Genomic DNA, 22224 nt, shown 5'->3' on the forward strand with positions numbered 1-22224 from the left:
AAACAGTCGTCTATAGCTCGTTACTGCTGCTGGCACTGAGCGGGGGCAGCCCCGGTCGTCGTTGTCCGAGTCGTACGCCTCCCGCTGGGCCTCTTGCTTGGCGGCCTCCGCATCAAAGTCGCCGAGGAAGCACTCTTCCGCCTCCGAGAGGCGGCGCGGCGCGGCCGCAGGCGGGAAGACCGACATGATAAGGCGTTGCTGTTCGCGCGTCATTTGCGTCGGGAATTCAATCTTGAACAAGATGACGAGCTGGCCCTTCACGAACGGGTTGCCGTGCTGCGGCATGCCTTCGCCGTGCACCGCCTTGAACTGGTTCGGCTTGATGACCTCGCCGGGCTTGGTTTTAATGTGCAAGTGGCGGCCATCCAGGTGCTCAATGTAGCACTCGAAGCCGCACAGCGCCTCGACAAGCGAAATCTTCTTCTCCATGATAAGGTTGGCGCCCTTGCGCTGAAAGGTCGCGTGTTCCTTCTCCTGAACGACAAAGACGATGTCGCCGGCAATCGTACCAGGCGCCTGGTCGGCCTCGCCCTTGAACGTGATGCGCTGGCCGTGGCGCATGCCAGGTTCAACATGCACCTCGAGGACCTTGCGCTCTTTTGTGACCTTGTTGCCCTTGCACGCCTTGCAGCGATCCGACTCGTTGATTGTCTTGCCCTGGCCACGGCAGTCGGGACAGACCGACTGGACCTGCTGGACCATACCGGGCCCAATCTGGCGGTGCTGGATGCGCATGCCACGGCCGTTGCACGTACCACAGCTTTTCTCCGCACCGGCCTTGCCGCCACGACCTTCACAGCTGCCGCAGAGCACATCGCGGTTTACCGCGAGCTTGACCATCTTGCCGTTGTACAGATCCTCAAGCGACACCTTGAGCGGGTGCGTGAGGTCCTCGCCGCGCGGCGGGCCACGCGGCTGGCGCATGCCACCGCCAAACATTTGGCTAAAGATGTCAGCGCCGCCACCGCCACCGCCGCCGCCCTGCTGGAGGCCTTCTTCGCCAAACTTGTCGTAGATCTCGCGCTTCTCCGGGTCCGAGAGCACCTCGTACGCGACCGTAATCTCCTTGAAAAGGTCGGGATCGCCGCCCTTGTCCGGGTGGTTCTTGAGCGCAAGCTTGCGGAAGGCCTTCTTGATGTCCACCTCCGAGGCTGTCTTGGCCACGCCGAGCGTCTCATAGTACTTGGAGTTGTCGACGTTGCCGCGCGGCGCGCCATGGCCATGGCCATCGCCGCCAAAGAAGCTCTCAAAGCCACCGCCCCACATGACGACCGAGTATCAAGTCTGTGTCGAGACGGAAAATGGCGTAAGCAACTTGGTGTTTAAGGGAATCTGATTGCCGCCCAATGGCCTTGCAGCACACCGAATGGCTTGCGATTTGTATAGATCCTGGCTTCTGGAAGCTGCGCGTGGAAATTTCCAGAAGACGACGCGCGGCACGGGATTGGTCGCCGGTGTCGGTGTCGCGCTTTTCGATTGGCCAGGAAACGCAATCGCGAGCAATGATTGGTGCACGTCGGCATACCAGCGTCTGATTGGTGCACCCCCGATCTTGGTCGGTTTTTGGCGCCGCCCAAAGATGCCACGCCATGACGAAGCGCTACTGCGACGGACGCGGTACCTTTTATTAGATGCGCAAAGCAGACGTGGCTTTTTTACATTACGTTGGACGAGGCAACAACAATGGGGATGGGACAGAGAGGACGACGCACTTTTTTGGACCATGGGTATCTATTCCTTCTACGAATTTGGTCGTCGACTTGGGTCGTCGGAGGAAAACGGAAAGGACGGACGATGGTCTTTGGTGCCAACGCGTTGGCAGAGAGAGAGTCGAGAGGCGGTGCGCTACGGGATACGACCACAAGGATGGAGCGGCAGCGTTTTTCAACACAAGGGGCGCTCGCAGCTTGTCTACCCAGATCCTCGCCATCGTCGGAACGGAAGATTCGGTCTCGACACTGGTAGACCCCCAAGTAGAGCGAGGTTCGAGCCCCGGCGCTGCTGCTCTTTCCGATATTTCTCGCCTTTGACGCGCAACAGTATCCTTGCCTACCGTCGCTGATGGAGTGGTGACCGCTCTACTGTACGACGTCGTGCAAATCGGTGACGCAGCAACACTCTGTGGCTCGGCTATTCTCTTGAGGAAATCGCGTGACCACATCGTTTCGGGCGGCTCCGAAACGACCCTTGCGCGCACCGGGACAACGCTTCGCGTAGTGAGCTAAGCTATCGCGCGGCCCAGCTACATGAGGTCCACAAGTGTTACTCGAAAGGAATCCGCGTTCACCAACAGCTCGATCGTCGATGCTGTTACGATGAAGATGGTCGTTGTAAGTTTAGTCGACCACTTTTTGTCCAGTCGGTGGATTGCTGGTTTACATGCAGTTAGTGCGGAGTTCGAACGCCGCAGTATTGTCCCCGTCTTCACTCTCTAGAAGCGGTCGCACTTGGTCTATCAAGTATATTCTTTACAGAGGGCATCTCTATCGTCGTGCCAGCCAGGTGCAGAGCACGGTGTCGACAACATATCGTACTCGTATGGAGTGCAGCGTGGACTCACTCAGCGACACAGCGCGAGAATGAACACGACGGTCCACGTCACACGAACGAGCATTTCTAGCAGCAGCAAGGTCGGATATCCACGAGGAGCTCGTTCGCTGCACGAGGCGAGAACATACAGAGCACATTCGTCGCAGGCAACGGCGCCAGACTCGGTTTCCACCAAGGAAATAAAACAAGCTGTATGTGTTTGGTTTCCGAAGTCGCGTGCGTAAGGCCATCTAAGCGACCCTTGTGGCAAAGAGGAGGGGTGAAGAATCAACTCGTTAGACACCTTGACACCACTGTGTCGTGAACGTGATCAACGGGCGGTTGGTTGGTGTTGCCACGCGCCTATGCCGTTGGAAATGCGGGTGTGGTGGAGGCTACGTCAACGGCGCAGTGCACGCAGACGACCTTGCCCTTTCGAATCGCCATCCAAGCAACCACCAACGAGACGTGGTGTCTTCCTCTTGCGTCGAGCAGCTTGGATCCACGTGGGCGCCATCCCCTGCCGCGTTGGAAGAGCTTGCAGGGTCAATTTGCTGCTAGAAACATCCTACAGCGACGACAACTTGGCAATCCATCGACGCGCAGCACACGTTGCACGCACTCGTGACATCGCGCGCATCATGCTGTGCGTCGGCGGCGACAGGCGATGTGGTTGCCGCCACGAAGATCACCGACCGCCTTCGCCTCGACGTCCCGCTCGGACCGCTGGCGCGCTGGGGTTATGTCAAGGGTGACAGAAGGCACCAATTCGGAATTGAAACCGGTGGCCAACCTTGGTGCATATATCTATCTATCGATATCCCTACCCCTTGCATCGTCCTCCTCGACAGTCCGGTGCCATCTGTCCGCGTCGAAGCATGGAGCCGTCCCGAGAAATGCGGCTGTCATATCGCAGGAGCGGCAACTTCTTGGGGTTTGTATGGCAAGTCGTGCGCACGGCTTAAGTGCGCTCCGGCTCTACCCTTTGCACACAAACACTAAGTGCACTAGCCGCACTTATGCGGACATCAAGTCAGTAAGGTCGCTACCAAACCTCTTGCGGTTTGTATGTCCAGAATCCAACTTGCGCCATGTCCAGTCTCCGGCGCCTCGACGGCAGCGCGTCCTCGGGCGGCGGCGGCAGCTCCGCGCTCAACATCGCGCTGGGCACGGTCACGGGCGTCATCGTGCTCGTGATCCTGATCTTGTACTGCCACCAGCAGCGCAAGTCGCGCCAGCGGCGAGAGGCGCGGCGCATCCGCCGGCAACAGCAGAGCCAAGCCAAGACGGGCGACGGGTACATGGACGCGGACAACAACCGCACGATCAACTTCAATATGATGGGCCAGCAGCCCAAGGCGGAAGGCGACGACATTTACATCATGCAGGGCGGCGACGACGGGCATGGCGACGACTATGACGGCTACCGCAACAACAAGCCGAAGGCCAAGAAGCCGACGCCGAAGCAAGCGCCGTTCAAGATGGACCAGGACCTCCTCGATGCCAAGGTCGACTATAGCATGATCCAGTACACGCGCAAGCTTAGCAAGGGCGCGTTTGGCGAGGTCTGGCTTGGCCAGTACCAAGGCCGGTACGTCGCGATCAAGCAGATTCTGGAAGAGCGCAAGACGGACGCCAAGGAGATCGAGTGCTTTGTCGCGGAAATCAAGCTCATGGCCAACTTCAAGCACCCGAACATTGTCGACTTTCTCGGCCTTTCGTGGAACCAGGACGCCAACTTGTGCGCGCTCACCGAGTACATGAAGAACGGCGACCTCTTTGTCTACCTTCAGAAGCGCAAGGCGACGCTGACGTGGAAGAAGGACAAGCTCGCGATCGCCCTTGACATTGCGCAGGCGCTCGTGTACCTGCATGCGCTCACGCCCAAGGTCATCCACCGCGATCTCAAGTCCAAGAACGTCCTCTTGGATGAGAACTGCACGGCCAAGCTCAGCGACTTTGGCATCTCGCGGCTGCGTCAGCTCGAGGAGACGATGACGGCCGGCGTCGGTACGGCGCTCTGGGCGGCCCCCGAAGTCTTTTTGGCCAAGAAGTACAACGACCGCGCCGACGTCTACTCGCTCGGCGTCGTGCTCTCGGAGCTCGACACGTGCGCGATCCCGTACGCCGACCAAGCGATTGGCAAGAATGGCAAGCTCGATGGCATGGCCGTCATCAAGCTCGTGACGCAGCAGAAGGCCAAGCCGACCTTTAGCCCGAGCTGTCCGGACGTGGTCCGGGACCTCGCGTTCCGCTGCTTGGACTACGAGCCCGAGAACCGACCGAGCGCCGCCGAAGTCGTCGTGCTCCTGAAGGACCGTGTCCGACCCGCGCTCGATTACGAACCGTACTAGTGCAGTAGGAATCCCTGTGTAGCCGCCACCAATTAACAGTCAAGAAATACCCCAAGCTTTATAAAAATCCACGCCTCGTTCACTCGTCGCTACGAGCCAACTCGCAAGTTATAGTCTCGTCGCTTGACCCTAGCTCCAGTGTATACAATGTAGGAGCGCGACACGAGATGCTACACTGCAAATAGGAAGCGCCATGGAAGACGACTGTTGACTCCATGCGCGACGACGTGGACGTGGCCATGCTGCGACAGGCCATCGCGATCTTCGACCGTCAAACTCCATCGAACGCCAGCGCCCATGGACGACGATTCAGTGCCGGCGAACGCGAGCCATCCACGTGCTAATGCTACGCCGCAGCATTGGCCCACGTCGCCCACACTGGATTGTCGAGCGCCATTCGATTGCACCAGCTTTGGGCTTCTATCATCTGGGCGCGTCATGGAGCGAATCTCGCTCGCCGTCGGAATCAAGGTCCACATGGATCGATGGGAGGTGCATCTAGTACCATCCTAGTGATCTAGTACCGGTACGCTCGACCAGTGGACAGAGACGCCATGTCTGTCCTCGTCGGAAGGTGCCATGTATAATAGATGCGATCGTGCATGTAGCGAACGTCGATCGATGGGTGAGCCAGTTCCGGTTCGTATGGTGGCTTGTTTCATGCTTCGGTTTGTATGTGCATACAAATCGCAAGCTAATTGCCATTGTGAGTCACGTGGCAGGGTGGGACAGCGACGCCATTCCGCAAGTCAGTCGAGCATGCGCATGAGCTTCTTGCGCCGCCGCCTGGACGAGGGCATGTCGAGCGCGACGCTCAACACGATCCTCGGCGTCGTTGCCGGTGTCATCTTGCTGCTGATCGTCGGCTACTTTGTCTGGCACCGGCGGACGCGCGAGGCTCGGCGCGAGGCGCGTTACTATGGCGCCCAGCCGACGCAGCCACCGCCGGCCTTTCGCGTCCGCGGCGAGCCTGCTGCCGAGGACGGCGGCGACGACGACGATCAGCGCACCTTTAACTTTCATCAGCAGCCGCCGCCGCCAACGAACATGCCGTCGTCGGGCTACGTGCTCGACTCGGAAGACGACTTCAAGCGCGTGGCGACCAAGAAGACAGCCAGCGCGCCGCCCTTCAAGATGGACCAAGAGATGCTCGCTATGAAGGTCGACTTTCATTTGATCCAGTACACGCGCAAGCTCACGAAAGGCGCGTTCGGCGAGGTCTGGCTCGGCCAATTCAAAGGCCGCTATGTCGCGATCAAGCAGATTCTGGAAGAGCGCAAGGCCGACAAGAAGGAGATCGAGTGCTTTGTCGCGGAAATCAAGCTCATGCTGCATTTGCAGCACCCGAACGTGCTGGACTTTCTCGGCTTTTCGTGGAACCCGCGGGACGGCAACCTCTGCTTCCTCACCGAGTACATGAAGAACGGCGATCTCTTCTACCATTTGCAGAAGCGCAAGGCAACGCTGACGTGGCCCATCGAGAAGATCAAGATCGCGCTCGACATCGCCCAAGGCCTCGTGTACCTCCACAGCCTCACGCCCAAGATCATCCATCGCGACCTCAAGTCCAAGAACGTGCTCTTGGATGCCAACTGGACGGCCAAGATCAACGACTTTGGCATCTCGCGCGTGCGTCAGTTTGAAGAGACGATGACGGCCGGCGTCGGTACGGCGCTCTGGGCGGCCCCCGAAGTCTTTATGGGTAAAAAGTACAACGACCGCGCCGACATTTACTCGCTCGGCGTCGTGCTCTCGGAGCTCGACACGTGTGCGATCCCGTTCGCCGACCAAGCGGTATGCAGACCCAATACTCGTAGTATGACGACTGGACACTGATCGTCTTGGCGTGTTTCTAGATTGGCAAGAATGGCAAGCTCGATGGCATGGCCGTCATCAAGCTCGTAACGCAGAAGCGCGCCAAACCCACGTTCAGCGTCGAGTGCCCGCCCGCTGTGCTCGACCTCGCGATGCGATGCTTGGACTACGAGCCCGAGCGCCGCCCAAGCGCGATGGAAGTCGTCCGACTCATTCAAGATGTCGTGCAGCCTGCCCTTTGCGCGTCGTCGTCGTAGCTCGTCGTAGTATTAATCATCTATTACATCAATCACATTCCACGACGTGGATGGCTTCCTCTTGACCGTGGCCGCCAAGGGAATCCATAATTGTGTTTCGTGCCCTTGGTGCCCGCTCGTCGAGACCGAACGGCGCATCGAACCGGGCTGGACGCTGCAGAAGGCTGCACGTCGTACAGACAGTCGATTCACACTCGCCTGCTCTCGACCCGCATCTCCGAGTGTGCTAGCGCGAGAGGTCGATTGTCCGAGGCTTGAGGAGTAACTTCCTAACCTCCCGAGTCCATTCCTACCAAGTCTAAACTACCGGTAGGCTCAGGCCGGTGGCACGCAGACAGGCGCAGACGTTCCCGCGAAAAATCGGCGTCCGTTCCCAGCGACAGCCAATCAAATCGCGTCGAAAAAGAAAGTCGCACTTAATCGAGCAAATCAACCATACAAAACGCAAGAGTGCACGACCACAGAGGCTGGCCGCAGGCGCACTTAGTGCGAAATGGGTATTTCTCACGTGGGCTGGGCGTTGGTTTCAAATAGTGTCAAACGACGCGACCTTGGCCGATGGACGCGAACAAAGTATTAGCAGCATCAACACATCGAGCACTGCGTTGCGGACGGGCAAGTAGACGACGTCTGCTGGATACAAATGCCCATGCTATCAACGGCCAACTGTATAGGCCCTGAACACGACGTTCGCTGGTTTGTTGATGGACCAGAGATGTGAAATAGTGTAATACGATGCCAATCACGGGTTGATAATTTTTGCGATCCATTGCTTGTATTGAGGTCTCCAGTGGCGGGACGCAAAGCGTCTTGAGCAATATTTCGTATCCATACGTCTCCTTCTAGCAAGAATCGTGCTTGATCGATGATGCTCCCGTGGACTGACTTGGTCGGTAAGATTCTCAGTGGCAAGTGGAGCCACAAACCGCTACTACGATCAAGGAAGCGCTGGTCGAATACATGCCAATGCCATGCGAGGACCTCATCGACGATATGCACGTGCGCACTATGCAGATTCGAAGGGATCCCAGGATCCTCTTGCTGGAGTCGATGGCCATACGCACATCACATCCAAGCACCTTTTCGCTGCCGACGTCCGTGATACGAGGTGCCTGGCGTACGATTATCACGCTCTAAACAACAAGTACATCTTCGTGACCTCGTCGCCGTTGTCGTCGGGCGTACTATCAAGTGCGTTCGTTGGTGCATTCCAACAAGAGCGACGCTGTCTATCAAGTCGGATTCTCGACGCCGCACACTATTTCGAGTATTTCACGTGTAAATCCCACGTGTGGGAAATCCTGGCCCGCGATGACCACCCAACGCCGGTCACCATTTCCACAAAACCCACGCGAAGGAATCATGTGGGGCGGCGGCTTTGAGAGCTTCTTCGGCGGCGGCTTCGAGGGCGGCCACGGCCATGGCGCGCCGCGCGGCAACGTCGACAACTCCAAGTACTACGAGACGCTCGGCGTGGCCAAGACGGCGTCGGAGGCCGAGATCAAGAAGGCCTTCCGCAAGCTTGCGCTCAAGAACCACCCGGACAAGGGCGGCGACCCGGAGCTCTTCAAGGACATTACGGTCGCGTACGAGGTGCTTTCGGACCCGGAGAAGCGCGAGCTCTACGACCAGTACGGCGAAGAGGGCCTCCAGCAGGGCGGCGGCGGCGGCGGCGGCGCCGACATTTTCAGCCAAATGTTTGGCGGCCGTGGCGGTGGCCGCCCGCGTGGCCCGCAGAAGGGTGAAGACCTCACGCACCCGCTCAAGGTCTCGCTCGAGGATCTGTACAACGGCAAGACGGTCAAGCTCGCCGTGAACCGCGATGTGCTCTGTGGCCGCTGCGACGGCCGCGGTGGCGCCGAGGGCGCTGAGAAGACGTGTGACACGTGCAACGGCCGTGGCATGCGCATCCAGCACCGCCAGATCGCGCCCGGCATGGTCCAGCAGGTCCAGTCGGTCTGCCCCGACTGCCGTGGCCAAGGCAAGACGATCCGCGATGCGGACCGCTGCAAGGGCTGCAAGGGCAACAAGGTCTCCAAGGAGCGCAAGGTCCTCGAAGTCCACATCGAGAAGGGCATGCGCAACGGCCAGCGTATCACGTTCACGGGCGAAGCCGACCAGGCGCCTGGTACGATTGCCGGCGACATCGTCTTTGTCGTCCAGGAGAAGGAACACGCGACCTTTCAGCGCAAGGGTGCCAACCTCATCATGGAGAAGAAGATCACGCTTGTCGAGGCGCTGTGCGGTTTCGAGACGATCGTCGAGCACCTGGATGGCCGCCACTTGCACGTCAAGACCAAGCCCGGCGAGGTCATCAAGCCGAACCAGTTCAAGGCGGTGCACGGCGAAGGCATGCCGCAGCACGGCAACCCGTTCGTGAAGGGCCAGCTCGTCATCTTGTTCAAGATCGAATTCCCGACGTCCGTGTCGGCGGACCAGGTCCGCGCGCTCCAGAGCGTGTTTGCCTTGCCCGAGCCCGTCCGTCGCTACAGCGATTCGGAAGAGTGCTTCCTCGGCGACTTTGATGCGGAGGCCGCCAAGCAGGAGGCCCAGCGCGAAGCGTACGACTCGGACGACGACCGGGGCCAGCCCCGTGGCGTCCAGTGCCAGCAGCAGTAAGCTTGACGTCGGTCTTCGAACGAAATTGAATATAGAGTTATAGTTTGCAGTCGACTTGTCTCTTGACTCTTGAAGAGAACGCGGTAGATCTTCATCAGTGGAATATCGCTTCCTGCGTGTACCTCATGGCTCGCCTCGACAGAGCCGCCGTCTCGGTGGGCGCGCATCCGGTGCAGCAGCAGCCTTGTCGATGCCGCAGAGTGCACTGCTGGTCTCTTGCATGATGCCATTCCTGCATGGCCACAAAGCTGCGTCGTCGCACGATCCATGTTCATGTGGTCTCGACCACTGCAGCGACCATGCAAAAGCACCGACAGCTCCTGCTGGCATCGCGGCTGTCATCTTGCATCTACACCATCATCATGCCATCCCATCCATGTACTACAGGATGCTGCTGGCTCTCGGCATCGGCATCGCCCGCTGGGCTCGCACCACCATCATGCGTCTCGTCCTATGTAGGCTTCGCGTCGGCCCATGACCCATGTCGATGCAAGTCGTACCGGTAGTCTCCACGCCACGACAAATAACCTCCATCGCCCTGGCCCATACTCTTGCCATCGTCCGTGCCATGATGACCTTCTCGACGTCCATGATCCTTCAACCACGATGCGGGCAGAGCCCATGGGAAGAGCCACAAACGTCCGTACCCATGCTCGTCCGCGCCATGCATCTTGCCATGCTCGAGCTCGTCCTTGCCATGCTCGGCCTTCCACCTGCCTTGCCATGCTCGGCCTTGGCCACGCTTGGCCTCGCCGCGTCGTTTCGCTTCAAGCGGTCGCTTCTCTTAAACTCGATATAATATTTGATTCAAAAGCCAATATATCCAATGTGAGAGGGTATCACATAGCCAAGGGTCTGCTGTGGCGTGTGGCAGACCATCGACTTGGCAACTTGCAAGACAAGATGGAGTTGACGAGCGACGCCGGCGTCTCGCAGGAGGACGCGTGGGCGGTCATCTCGGCCTACTTCGAGGAGAAGGGCCTCGTGCGCCAGCAGCTCGACTCGTTCGACGAGTTCATCCAGAACACGATGCAGGAGCTCATCGACGACTCGCGCTCGATCCGCATCACGCCCGAAGCGCAGTACAACCCGGGCCAGAAAGCGACCAAGGTCTCGGACACGATCTACCAGATCCAGTTTGGCCAGATCTACCTCTCCAAGCCGACCATGACCGAGAGCGATGGCTCGACGTCGGTCATGTTTCCGCACGAAGCGCGGCTGCGCAACCTCACGTACGCTGCGCCGCTCTATGTGGACGTGACGTGCGAGAAGTTCCAAGCGGGCACGGTGCCCATTGAGGAGCAGGACCCGTACGAGCGCGAGCACACGCCCAAGGAATTCATTGGGTCGGTGCCCATCATGCTGCGGTCGCAGTACTGCGTTTTGACCAACAAGACAGACAAGGAGCTCACCGAGCTCAACGAGTGCGTGTACGACCAAGGCGGCTACTTTATCATCAACGGGTCGGAGAAGGTCCTCATCGCGCAGGAGCGCATGAGCAACAACCACGTCTACTGCTTCAAGAAATCCTCCGTCTCCAAGTACTCGTGGGTGTGCGAGACACGGTCGCATGTCGAGCATGGCGTGCGCCCGACCTCGACCATGTACGTGCAAATGTACACCAAGTCGGGCGGCAAGTCGGCGGTCTCGGGCCACCAGATCCGCGCCGTGATCCCGTACATCCGCCAAGACATTCCGGTCGTCATCATCTTCCGCGCGCTGGGCTTTGTCGCCGACCGCGAGATCCTCGAGCACATTTGCTACGACTTTTCCGACATTGAGCTCATGGAGCGCTTCAAGCCGTCGCTCGAAGAAGCGTTTGTGATCCAAGAACAAGAGGTGGCCCTCGACTTTATCGGTCGCCGCGGGTCTGCGATCAACGTCTCGAAAGCCGACCGGCTCCGGTATGCGCAGGACATTTTACAAAAGGAGATGCTACCCCACGTTGGCGTGGAGGACCACAACGAGACGAAGAAGGCGTACTTTCTCGGCTACGTGGTCCACAAGCTGCTCATGTGCTCGCTCGGCCGCATCGGCGAAGACGACCGCGATCACTATGGCAACAAACGCCTCGATCTGGCCGGGCCGCTCCTTGGCGGGCTCTTCCGCATCCTCTTCAAGAAGCTCACAAAGGACGTGAAAGGATACCTCCAAAAGTGCGTCGACGCGGGCCGCGATTTCCAGCTCTCGCTCGCGATCAAGTCTAAGACCATCTCGAACGGCCTGCGCTACTCGCTCGCGACGGGCAATTGGGGCATGCAAAAGACGGCGTCGAAAGCCGGCGTGTCGCAGGTGCTCAACCGACTCACGTACGCGTCGTCGTTGAGTCACTTGCGCCGGCTCAACACGCCACTCGGGCGCGAAGGCAAGCAGGCCAAGCCGCGCCAGCTCCACAACACGCATTGGGGCATGATTTGCCCGGCCGAGACGCCGGAGGGCCAAGCCGTCGGTCTTGTCAAGAACCTCGCGCTCATGGCGTACATCTCGGTCGGGTCGCCCCAGGCGCCGATTCTCGAGTTTCTCGAAGAGTGGGCGACCGAGAACCTCGAGGAGATCAAGCCGCAGATCATTCCGACAGCGACCAAGATTTTCGTCAACGGCAACTGGGTCGGTGTCCATCGCGAGCCGAACGAGCTCGTCAAGACGCTGCGGTCGCTGCGTCGCTGCGTCGACATTGACGCCGAAGTGTCGGTGATCCGCGACCTCATGCAGAAGGAGCTGCGCATCTACACGGACGCCGGGCGTGTGTGCCGACCGCTCTTCATCGTCGAGCAGAACCAGCTGCTGCTGCAAAAGAACCACGTGGTCAAGCTCCAGAACCACAAGCACACCAACTTTCGGTGGCACAACCTCCTCACGGAAGGCGTCGTCGAGCTCATTGACACGGAAGAAGAAGAGGTGTGCATGATTGCAATGGAGCCCAAGGACTTGCTCCAGCCGCGCCAGCTCTACACGCATTGCGAGATCCACCCGTCGATGATCCTCGGCATCTGCGCCAGCATCATTCCGTTTCCCGACCACAACCAGAGTCCGCGTAACACATACCAGTCGGCCATGGGCAAGCAGGCCATGGTACCTACAACGATCCTCTCTTTCGACTCTATCGCTGATGCTGATGCGCGTAGGGTATCTACACGAGCAACTTTCGGGCGCGCATGGACACGATGGCCAACATCCTCAACTACCCGCAAAAGCCGCTGGTGACGACGCGCGCGATGGAGTACCTCCACTTTCGAGAGCTGCCGAGTGGCGTCAATGCGATCGTGGCGATTGCAACCTACACGGGGTACAACCAAGAAGACTCGCTCATTATGAACCAGAGCGCGATCGACCGCGGTCTCTTCCGGTCGACGTTTTACCGCTGCTACGTCGACCAAGAGCGCAACAAGTCGCCGCATGGCATGGGCGGCGGCGCGGGCTTTCTCAACTGCGAAGAGTTTGAAAAGCCGAGCCGCGCGACGTGCCTCCGCCTCAAGCACGGCAGCTACCACAAGCTCGACAACGACGGTCTTGTCGCGCCCGGCACACGCGTCTCGGGCAGCGACATTATCATTGGCAAGACGTCGCCGCTGCCCGCGTCCGATGAGAACGGCATGGAGATGCGCCACCAGAAGCGGGATGCGTCAACGACGCTCCGAACGCATGAGAACGGCATCATCGACTCGGTCATGCTCACGACCAACGCCGAAGGCTTCAAGTTTACCAAGGTGCGCTTCCGCAACATTCGCATTCCGCAGATCGGCGACAAGTTTGCGTCGCGCCACGGGCAGAAGGGCACAATCGGCATGACGTACCGCCAAGAAGACATGCCATTCACAATCGAGGGCGTCAACCCCGACATTATCGTCAACCCACACGCGATTCCGTCGCGTATGACGATTGGCCACTTGATCGAGTGCCTCCTCGGGAAGGTGTCGTCGCAGACGGGTGACGAAGGTGACGCGACCCCGTTCACGGACGTGACGGTCCAAGCGATCTCGGACACGCTCCATAGCCTCGGGTACCAGCGCCACGGCAACGAAGTGCTCTACAACGGCCACACGGGGCGTCGGCTCCAGGCGCAGATCTTCATCGGACCGACGTTTTACCAGCGTCTCAAGCACATGGTCGACGACAAGATCCACTCGCGGTCGCGGGGTCCCGTGACGATGCTGACGCGCCAGCCGCTCGAAGGGCGCGCGCGCGAAGGCGGTCTCCGCATGGGTGAAATGGAGCGCGACTGCCTCATCTCGCACGGGTCGGCCAACTTTTTGATGGACCGTCTCTTTGCCAACTCGGATGCGTACCGCGTGCATGTGTGCGACCTCTGCGGCATCATTGCAATTGCGAATCTGCGCAAAATGACGTTCGAGTGCCGCACGTGCCGCAACAAGACGCAGATCTCGCAGGTGCACATCCCGTACTCGTGCAAACTGCTCTTCCAAGAGCTCATGGCCATGAGCATCGCGCCCCGCCTCTTTACGCTCGGAAACCCGAACGTGACGGCGACGACGCGCCAGCGCAACTAAGCTCGTCGGTATCGACGAGGACATTTGATATTTCTGTTTTTTTTACATTTTACATATTTCGCGTTGGCGATGCAGACAGCTGTGCAAGATCTGTACTGGAAGTAGTCGATTGCAGTCGAGCCGACATACGACGCGCCGCCTCTTTCGTGGCCTCGAAAGGTACGTAGTGTACATATTGTACTTGTATAAAACACAGGAGTGTTGTCTTGACACTGGATCCCTCGATATCTGGATTCCTCGATACTTGATACCTAGACACATTGCAGTTCCCATCGTCTCGGCCCGAGACGATGGAAACTGCAATGTGTCAAGGTATCTCTCGCAGTCGAGAGGTAACGTTAGTATGCTCAGGGAATAAAACCAGGGGGATTGGGTCGGCATCTCTGTCGGCAAAATGTCTGTCTCACCACACTCCGTCCGATTCCGGAAGCTTCGTCGACCAGCCCGTGTATTTTTTGAAGCCGCACCAAGAAGATCACGTTGCCGATCGTCCTGCACCGCGACCTCCAGTCGTTGACGCCGCCTCCGTCGCTGGCGTTTCTCGAGGACCTCAACAAACTACGGAGCTTTGCCGCCGATCGCGAAGCCTGGAAAGAATTTATGGAGCGTGTCGTCATGGGCCTCACCCGCGGCTGCATGCGCCCCGGGCGACTACTGAAGAGCAAGATGCACCCCCGCGCCGCCGCCTGCGCAGCCACGGCCCGGCGAGCGAATGAAGCAGAAGGAAATTGCTCGTCTCTACGTATGCGAATTCTTTGTAACAACGAAGATAACGCGAAACACGTTCATGGAGCGACGTCGGCCAGTAGCATCGGGTGCACTTGACGTTTCTGTGCGAGGTGAGCATAGAATTCCAGCGTTGTTTCGACAGCTCGATTGTTACAGCGGTGAGTTGAGGAGGGGCAAGGCGGCGTCAAGCAGCGGGCTCTCGAGCTTGGTCAATGGGAGTGCTACCGGAACGAGCCGCCAGAGCTTAATGTCGAGGGCATAGAAAACACGTCCGAGGCGCAGTGTGACGATGCCGGCGACGGCTGCGGAGGCTCGATCGAGGTAGTAGACGTCGCCACGGAGGCGACCGTCGTGCAGAAACAAATACTTGGCCCCATTCGAGAGCAAGAGCGATGTCACGCAGCCTTTCGGGCGATGCATGCAGCGCCGGACGGCACTGTAGCAGACAATATTGCACGCAATCACGATACCAATCAGCGCAAGCAAGCGGCTCAGATGCCCAATCACCAACTCGCCGGCATCGCAGGCGATTAGAAAATCAAACTGCACAAACTGACAATGTGGCGACAGCGCGAGCGTGGCGTCGACGGGGATGGCGCCAGCGAGGCTCGCGACAATGAGCCACACGAGAAGGCTATTGGCGGTCGTGTAGTACATCGAGTACTCTTTGGTAAATACAAGAGCAATGTCGTTGACGACCGAGACGAGCCATGTGACCTCGCCGGCCGCGAGTGCGATCGTGTACCACGGCGTGGGCACGGCGGCAAAGTAGCTGCGGTAGCCAGAGGTTTGGAGCTCCAGCGTGGCAGTGGAGAGAAGGCAGAGCGCTGTCAGGGAACGAAGAAAGAGAAGCGGCCGGCCGACCCAGACAATACCGCCGACCCGCGAGAGCTCGAGCATGTTGAGTCCCTCAAAGTGCCCGCGGGATGCAAGCACATACACGCAAGCGAGCGCCGAGACGGAGAGCATGAGAAATGTGACATACCACACACCGCCGCGGCAGTACGTGGCGAACGCTTGGGTGAGCATCCACGGCTGCGCTTGCTGGAGTAGCGGGAGTTGGAGGTCGGTCAAGAGATTGAGCGTTCCAGAGTCGCCTTGGAACGAGATGACTTCGCGGTGGCCGAGAACCCAGTCGTAGAGGTACGTCCATGCAAGAAAGCCAAAGCCGACTTCGCTTGGGTCGAGGAGGTTGGTGTGGAGCAGTGCGAGTGGCGCTGACGCGTTGACTTTTGCAAAAATCATAAACTCAATGTTCAGATTGTGGACTAATGCATTGGTTGACGCAGCGATGGATGTCAATGACGCATTGGCTGTTGGCATGTAGGTCCGAATAAAGTGCATGGTGTGATTGAGGTAGACGAGGCAGAGGGCGAGATTCGATGGGTCAAACGAGCAGAGGGAGCGGTAGTCACTGGGTGGTGACGCGCTGAGACCCGAGAGAATCGCTGACACGATGTAGTGTTGCCGTGTTGGAAGGACCTTGCTCTGTGCCGGCAACGTCGGCAGACATGGTAGGTCGTAGGATGGCATGCAAGCAAACCCATTCGAGACCGCCTTGCTCGAGATGAGCTCTTGGCAGAGAGGGGACCCGCCGAACGAGCCGTACTTGGGCGTAACCCACTTTTTCGGAGTCGGGTACGATGTGCTCAAAGGTGTGATCTTGTTGAAGGCAGCTTGGGCGAGGATCGACTGCCCCATAGATAAGCGTGCCATGTGAAGAATGTCGCGAACGAGGCTGCTAACCGCAACTGGAACGCGGATGTAGACCATGTCCGTGACGCCAAACGGACCAATGGACTCTGCGACAAGGGCTAACGCAGTGGCCAACGGCGACATCAATGTCAAGTTGGTCGTCAAGACGGCCTGCAGCGAGGTATTTGTAAAGGCGAACCGAGGACTCGTTCGCATAAGACTGAGGCCACCAATACCACTGGTGTTGGACACGATCGCTGAGAGATCGTTGGCGAGCGACCAGTACATCTTGTACGTTGTCTGACTGCTCCAGCGGTAGCTGCCGTTGAGAGCCATCAATTGCATAGGGTACGAAATACCAAAGGCGTTGACGATCGAGTAGCTGTTGAAGACTCCAATGCGCTTGTAGTTTTGCCACTGCACTTGAAAGACTGATAGATTGTGCTGACGCCACTTGGTTGCCTCGTCTTGGAGTAACAGGCGCTCGCTGGATACGGCATGCAGCCATTCCACACCTTCGGACGATTGCCGCAGATCCGAACCAAATGCAGTCTCAAAGGCGTTGCCCCAGCAAAACTCAAAGGTCGCCCAGTCAATGTTGCGCAGCACCGACTCGAGGTACACGGCAGCATTCGTCTCCATCTTCTGACATCGCATTTGGCGCTGGTGCGAGTACGCCATGGGCCACGTTTTCTTCCAGTCGAGGTAGCAGTACGGTGAAAAGATCCAGGGCGCGTTGCATGCATCCGAGACGCGAAGGCCCGCAATGGATGCTTCGATCGAACTCAATTCGCTGTGCTGGAGCCAAGTGCCATAGTTGTGGACGGTCGAGACGTAGGCTGTCGGTGCCGCAAACGACCCAAGGAGGTTGATGCTCGGATCATCCAGTGCGATGTTTTGTATCGAGGCGCGCAAGATGAGCTGTTCGTTGAGCCAGTTGGCGAAAAACGCATGAGCCCCCGTGACGTTAAAATGGGGCCAATACAGGTCGTTGGCTAAGTTGACTTTGGAGATCTCAAAGTACGAGACGGAGCTCGCAATGACACACACCATATAGAAAAGACCGAGGAGTGCTGACGCGACAGACCAGCGTCGCCTGCTGTCAACGGCAGTTTTGATCAAGTCTAACGTCGGCGGGGGCGGCATTTGTATTGGGCGCGCCGGGACGACCATGCAGTGCTCGGGCGACACCGTGTGATGCCTCGTCGTCGATATCGTGTCGGGAAGGAAGCTCCATAGCTTGAGGTCAAAGATACGCCGGCGGCCGCGCAGCCGAAGCGGAAGGAGGCCACAGAGCACACAGGTCACGGCATCATACAAGTGCTTCGTTGCCTCCTCGGGGACGACGAGCGCTCGAGACATGCCCGACATGAGCAAGCTTGCATCGTCATATTTGTCGTTGGCTTCGCATTCACCGCCGAAAGACATGCAACATGACGCATGCTGGTAGCCATAAATAAGCATGATCAAAATCAGCACGAGGCCGACCTGCAGGCCGAATAGAAGGAGCAGACGCGACAAGCTCCCAATCGAGATGGCCCCCGCGGTGCAGAGAAGACCATAGTCCATGTCACCACCGACGCAAGCGCGGTTCAGCTCGATAGTCGTCTGCACCGGCGACGAGATGTCCAATACGACTATTGTAAGCCACGTTAGCGCGTTCGTCCATGGGCCGTAGAGCCTCGTCAAGGCAGTTGGAAGCGCTATCACAAGGTACTCTTGCAGACAGTACGATACCCACGTGGCTTCGCCGGCCACGATACCCGTCTCCCAGACTGAGCGCGCACTCGCGACAAGCCGGCTATGGCCAAATTGTGCCACCAGTTTTGGTTGTGCCGTGCTCAAAATCAAGATGGCGCTGGTCCCGCGCATGAGCATAAGTTGGCGGCCGGCCCAGACCGAGCCCACGAGCCGGTTGAAACAGAGCAGATTGCGGCCCGTGATGTGAAAGCGACTGTAAAGCGTGTAGAGCAATGCAAGTCCACCGACACTGACAAGGCAGACCGAACTCGCAACGACAGAGTAGTAGACCATGCGTGTCGCCGTCTCCAGCGGCTGGCCACTCGTGACATAGTGCTGGCTCGTATATGCGTTGGAGAGAAGGACGATGGACGACACGTCGCCTTCAAACGAGGCGGCTTGGCGAATGCCAGTGGCCCAGTCGGCCGCAAAGCACCAGCCATAGAACGTCCAGGGATCGTCCCGAGCGCTCAGCAGCGGCTGCTGCAAGAGCACCCACGAGCCATTGGAGGCTTTGGCAAACTGCATAAAGCTGGTGTCTGTGGCCTGAAGCACCGGTGGTAGCGACTCGAGCATCAACAGGATCTGGTCTGGAATGGGTAGCTCCTGAAGCCAGCTTGATGCTACAGAGAGCATCGATACACACGGGTCTGGAGTGGTGGAGAGTGCACAGATGGCGTGGATCGAGAAGGTCCTTGAGGTTGTAGACGCTGCGAGCAGAGCAAAGAGGAGGGACATGGGCGGCAGCTGGACACTGAGAGGTATCTTTTGCGAGCAGTCGTCATAAAAATCAAACGACTGCTGGACGTACGATGTGCCCATGCCAAGAATGCACATCGGGTCACCCCCGTAAAAGGTGTAGTTGGCCTGCCAGCGCGACGGCGTCGGTGTCAAGACAACGACTGGAAGACTGCTAAACGATTCAAATCTCGCTGTCGACGTTGCGAGATGTGTGAAGACGACTTCTTGAAATCGATTGTACGCGGTGACAAGGGGTGCTGGCCGCAGCTTGTAGCGAATGTCACTGCTGAGGTATGGTCCGAGAAAGGTGTGGAAGACCCACGCCTTGCCCACAAGGTTGCCGCGGCTGTCGGCCATGCCTCGATACGTCTCCAAGTTGATGGCGGGCAATGATGCACTGATATTGGTCGCAAAGTGGCGACTCGTGCCTCGGACGAAGCTCCGGTTCATTGTCATTCCATTGAACAAGTCGTTGAGCGGCATCCAAAACATGTTTTGGGACGACCAGGGACCCATGACTTGGTCGAGCGCTTTCAGCGTAAAGCTCTGTTGAATGCCCAGTGCATTCGAGACTTTAATGGTCTCGGAGACGCCAGGTTGCCACCGACTCTGCCACTGCAGCTCAAATATCGACAAGTTGTACGACCGCCAGTAGGCAAGCTCGTCCGCCACCGACGTAGTGTTGGCCGCTGTCGCCATCTGTGCCAGAAACGAGCGACCACCCATAGTCTCTTGAAGACCACGCTGGATGGCTACGTTGAAGCGAAGCCCATTTCCAGCCCAGAGCGCTAGATACGCGTCCCATGGCTGGTTGCGCAGGATAGCTTCGAGGTACACGGCAGCGTTGGCTCGATAGCGGCGCTCACAGCGTTCTTGCCGAAGAAGCGTGTGGGCCATCTCGAACGTTTTGTTAAAGTCAACCCAGCAGTGCTGCACGTTCATGCGCATGGACCAGTAGGTGCTGAGCGTTCGGAGATGCGGCACAGCGTACTCGATGGACGTGAGTTCGCCGAGGAGGACGTCGTGCATGTAGGGCGTGTAGATGGACGTGAACGCGTCGATGGTCGAGTACGTCTTGGGCACGATGGCCGAGGCAGAGAGCACATCGAGCGAGCCGTTGGCGTTGGTCATGAGAAACTGGTTGCAGAGATCGATGAGAAAAGCTTGGTAGCCCGAGACGTTGTAGCCAGCCCACCAGAGGTCGTTGGCAAAGCTGGGCTGTAAGAGGCTCGTGTAGTAGACGCAGCAGGCTAAGGACGTGAGTACATAGAGGAGGCTCGTTGTTGCACCAAGTACACTTGAGGTGCGCATGCCACTTGGATCGCGAAAGTCGATGCAACGAATTTATTTGGTCGTTGTACCGACGGTTGCGGCTCCAAAACGTTTTGAAATCGAGTTGGCTAACCTCCATCAGCTCCTTTTTGCGTTATCCCAGAAGAAGGGGAAGGCCTACGTTCTCGTAGCTGTTATGGCCGCTCCCAACGATATTGCATGTTGATCCTGTATCGATCGGTCACGAATCGTGACCGATCTGCTTCTACGCCGAAGTGCCCACGAGCCGCAGTGATAGCCGCAGTGATGGGGTCGGCGCAGCGACGAGACGCCAGCGCTTCATGCCGAATGCGAAGAGCGAATTCCTCAGTTCTGTGCTTTATTAGCCTATCTGCTAGTTTGTTAGATGGGTTGCGTTTCCATTGAGGAGCGATCACTTTGCACGTCGTCGAGGCGATAGCAACGTCGCTCTCTAACGCTGTTGACTTTAAGAGTTTTCTGCATGCGGTCCCGCCATCGGTCTGGACGCCGGCGCTCGCAGCATTTCTGCAGCTCGCGACGGCGCCACCGACCAACGTCGACGTGGCCTGGCCGTATATTACTCGGTACGACACGAACTTGCCGCGTCGCGTACTCGCACGCTTGCGCAAGACACTGCCGTTGCGCCCGCAGATCCTAATCGCGCGATCGAGTATTCGCGGCAGTTGGCATCGATCGTGCCGCACCTCGGCGCCTCAATCGTCTCGGTCGACGTCGAGATGACCGAGGCCCTTGAGATCGACGGCCAAGGTCGCGCGATCGCCGAGCTTCTACGCCAGTGTCCCAATCTACGCACCCTCAACATCAACGCTCCGGGCGATGACGATGCCGACGACGACTCTGTCGAACTCAACGATCTGCTGGCCGTGCTCGCCGACCCGGTCGCCCATCCGCGTCTCCAAAACATGGCACTGCATCTAGATGACGCTCACGCCACGCCGCGGGTCGGGCATGTCTTGGCGGCGTGGCTACGGGCCGCGCCGATACAGTCCCTCCACGTGTCGAACGTCGTTCGTATGGACGATAGTGCTGCCATCGCATTTTGCGATGCGCTCGAAGCCAGCACGACGCTCCAAGACCTCAGTATTCTAAGCGTCGCGAACCTCGCAGGCTTTCACGGCCGCCAGCTCCCCGCGTCATTGCTGAAACTCGATTTCGGCACCAACGCCGTCCTCGATGACGCGACGATCCGCCACCTCGCGACCGCACTCGGGTCGACGCGCCTCCAGCGGTTGGCATGCAGTGACTTTCCACGCTTGGTGCAAATTCCCGCAGCGGCCCCAATGTTTCACCAACTGCACTCCCTCGTCGTCAATGAACTGCGCGACGACCAAGCCGAAGCATTCCTTGCAGGGCTCGCATGCGTCCCGGCCCTGCGCTATCTTGCGTTCTGGTGCAGCACACCCGGCACGTGGGACTTTGCAGCGCGGCTCATGGACACGCTCGAGACAACGTGTCGGCGGCTCGACCACCTCCGCTTGGAGCAGGTACCCATGGACCGCTCGGCGGTTGCCGCGGTGCTTGCTGGCGTGCCACGCTTACCGCACTTGATTTGGCTGAACGTGGCGCCCAGTGCGTCGAATCTGCGGATGACAGACATGTTTTACGTGCTCACCGAGCTCGTCGCCGCGGGCCGCCACGTCCGCGAGCTCCTCGTGTCGCTGCATATCGCGCACGACGACGACAAGCGTGCGTTCTTGCGGGCACTCGCGCTGGTCCGTGACGTGCCCTTTGTCGTCTGCGACCTTCCGGACGACGTCGAATCGGACGTGGCCGACGTGCTTGCACCCCGTCCCGATCGTCGCGATCGCTGTCGTTTGCGGCTCGGTTGCTCGTGAATAATGTCGTCAATCGATCTCGATAACGTGTTTTTCTCGGCGAGGGAGGACGTGGATGGTTGTGAGCCCGCACGATTTCACGGGGAAC

At 58.5% G+C, this 22224-nt stretch overlaps 8 protein-coding genes and 1 pseudogene across 9 annotated transcripts; 6 read left to right on the forward strand and 3 right to left on the reverse strand.

The window, feature by feature from the left end:
* Window positions 1-20: 20 nt before the first annotated feature.
* Window positions 21-1266, reverse strand: SPRG_07854 (hypothetical protein; annotated as a pseudogene; the record flags this gene model as incomplete). Its single annotated transcript has 1 exon — window positions 21-1266.
* A 457-nt stretch (window positions 1267-1723) lies between these two features.
* SPRG_20459 (hypothetical protein) lies at window positions 1724-2062 on the forward strand (the record flags this gene model as incomplete). Its single annotated transcript, XM_012346874.1, has 1 exon — window positions 1724-2062. One exon carries the CDS (start codon window positions 1724-1726, stop codon window positions 2060-2062), a length of 339 nt encoding a protein of 112 aa, XP_012202264.1.
* An 867-nt stretch (window positions 2063-2929) lies between these two features.
* On the reverse strand, window positions 2930-3172 carry SPRG_20460 (hypothetical protein; the record flags this gene model as incomplete). The annotated part of the gene is made up of 2 exons (XM_012346875.1): window positions 2930-3097; window positions 3152-3172. The coding sequence occupies 2 exons, from the start codon at window positions 3170-3172 to the stop codon at window positions 2930-2932; spliced, it is 189 nt and encodes a 62-aa protein (XP_012202265.1).
* Window positions 3173-3620: 448 nt separating this feature from the next.
* Window positions 3621-4955, forward strand: SPRG_07855 (TKL protein kinase; the record flags this gene model as incomplete). The annotated part of the gene is made up of 1 exon (XM_012346846.1): window positions 3621-4955. One exon carries the CDS (start codon window positions 3621-3623, stop codon window positions 4881-4883), a length of 1263 nt encoding a protein of 420 aa, XP_012202236.1. The 3' UTR covers window positions 4884-4955.
* Window positions 4956-5599: 644 nt separating this feature from the next.
* Window positions 5600-7032, forward strand: SPRG_07856 (TKL protein kinase). The gene is made up of 2 exons (XM_012346847.1): window positions 5600-6677; window positions 6740-7032. The coding sequence occupies exons 1-2, from the start codon at window positions 5643-5645 to the stop codon at window positions 6953-6955; spliced, it is 1251 nt and encodes a 416-aa protein (XP_012202237.1). The 5' UTR covers window positions 5600-5642; the 3' UTR covers window positions 6956-7032.
* A 1258-nt stretch (window positions 7033-8290) lies between these two features.
* On the forward strand, window positions 8291-9628 carry SPRG_07857 (hypothetical protein). Its single transcript, XM_012346848.1, has one exon. The coding sequence runs from the start codon at window positions 8318-8320 to the stop codon at window positions 9572-9574; it is 1257 nt and encodes a 418-aa protein (XP_012202238.1). The 5' UTR covers window positions 8291-8317; the 3' UTR covers window positions 9575-9628.
* Window positions 9629-10416: 788 nt separating this feature from the next.
* SPRG_07858 (DNA-directed RNA polymerase II subunit RPB2) lies at window positions 10417-14118 on the forward strand. Its single transcript, XM_012346849.1, has 2 exons — window positions 10417-12646; window positions 12700-14118. The coding sequence occupies exons 1-2, from the start codon at window positions 10478-10480 to the stop codon at window positions 14080-14082; spliced, it is 3552 nt and encodes a 1183-aa protein (XP_012202239.1). The 5' UTR covers window positions 10417-10477; the 3' UTR covers window positions 14083-14118.
* An 843-nt stretch (window positions 14119-14961) lies between these two features.
* On the reverse strand, window positions 14962-20298 carry SPRG_07859 (hypothetical protein; the record flags this gene model as incomplete). The annotated part of the gene is made up of 1 exon (XM_012346850.1): window positions 14962-20298. The coding sequence occupies one exon, from the start codon at window positions 20296-20298 to the stop codon at window positions 14962-14964; it is 5337 nt and encodes a 1778-aa protein (XP_012202240.1).
* Window positions 20299-21017: 719 nt separating this feature from the next.
* SPRG_07860 (hypothetical protein) lies at window positions 21018-22136 on the forward strand (the record flags this gene model as incomplete). Its single annotated transcript, XM_012346851.1, has 2 exons — window positions 21018-21870; window positions 21895-22136. The coding sequence occupies 2 exons, from the start codon at window positions 21018-21020 to the stop codon at window positions 22134-22136; spliced, it is 1095 nt and encodes a 364-aa protein (XP_012202241.1).
* Window positions 22137-22224: the final 88 nt, after the last annotated feature.

Source organism: Saprolegnia parasitica, assembly GCF_000151545.1.
Source record: "Saprolegnia parasitica CBS 223.65 unplaced genomic scaffold supercont2.31, whole genome shotgun sequence".
NCBI classification, from domain to species: domain Eukaryota; phylum Oomycota; class Saprolegniomycetes; order Saprolegniales; family Saprolegniaceae; genus Saprolegnia; species Saprolegnia parasitica.

What these genes read in the sequence shown, in the direction of transcription:
- SPRG_07856 (XM_012346847.1), top strand. Translation starts at nt 5,643, where the DNA reads ATGCGCATGAGCTTCTTGCGCCGCCGCCTGGACGAGGGCATGTCGAGC. An exon ending in TCCCGTTCGCCGACCAAGCG is followed by an intron (nt 6,678 to 6,739) that starts GTATGCAGACCC and finishes GCGTGTTTCTAG; the next exon opens with ATTGGCAAGAATGGCAAGCT.
- SPRG_07857 (XM_012346848.1), top strand. Translation starts at nt 8,318, where the DNA reads ATGTGGGGCGGCGGCTTTGAGAGCTTCTTCGGCGGCGGCTTCGAGGGC.
- SPRG_07858 (XM_012346849.1), top strand. Translation starts at nt 10,478, where the DNA reads ATGGAGTTGACGAGCGACGCCGGCGTCTCGCAGGAGGACGCGTGGGCG. An exon ending in CCATGGGCAAGCAGGCCATG is followed by an intron (nt 12,647 to 12,699) that starts GTACCTACAACG and finishes TGATGCGCGTAG; the next exon opens with GGTATCTACACGAGCAACTT.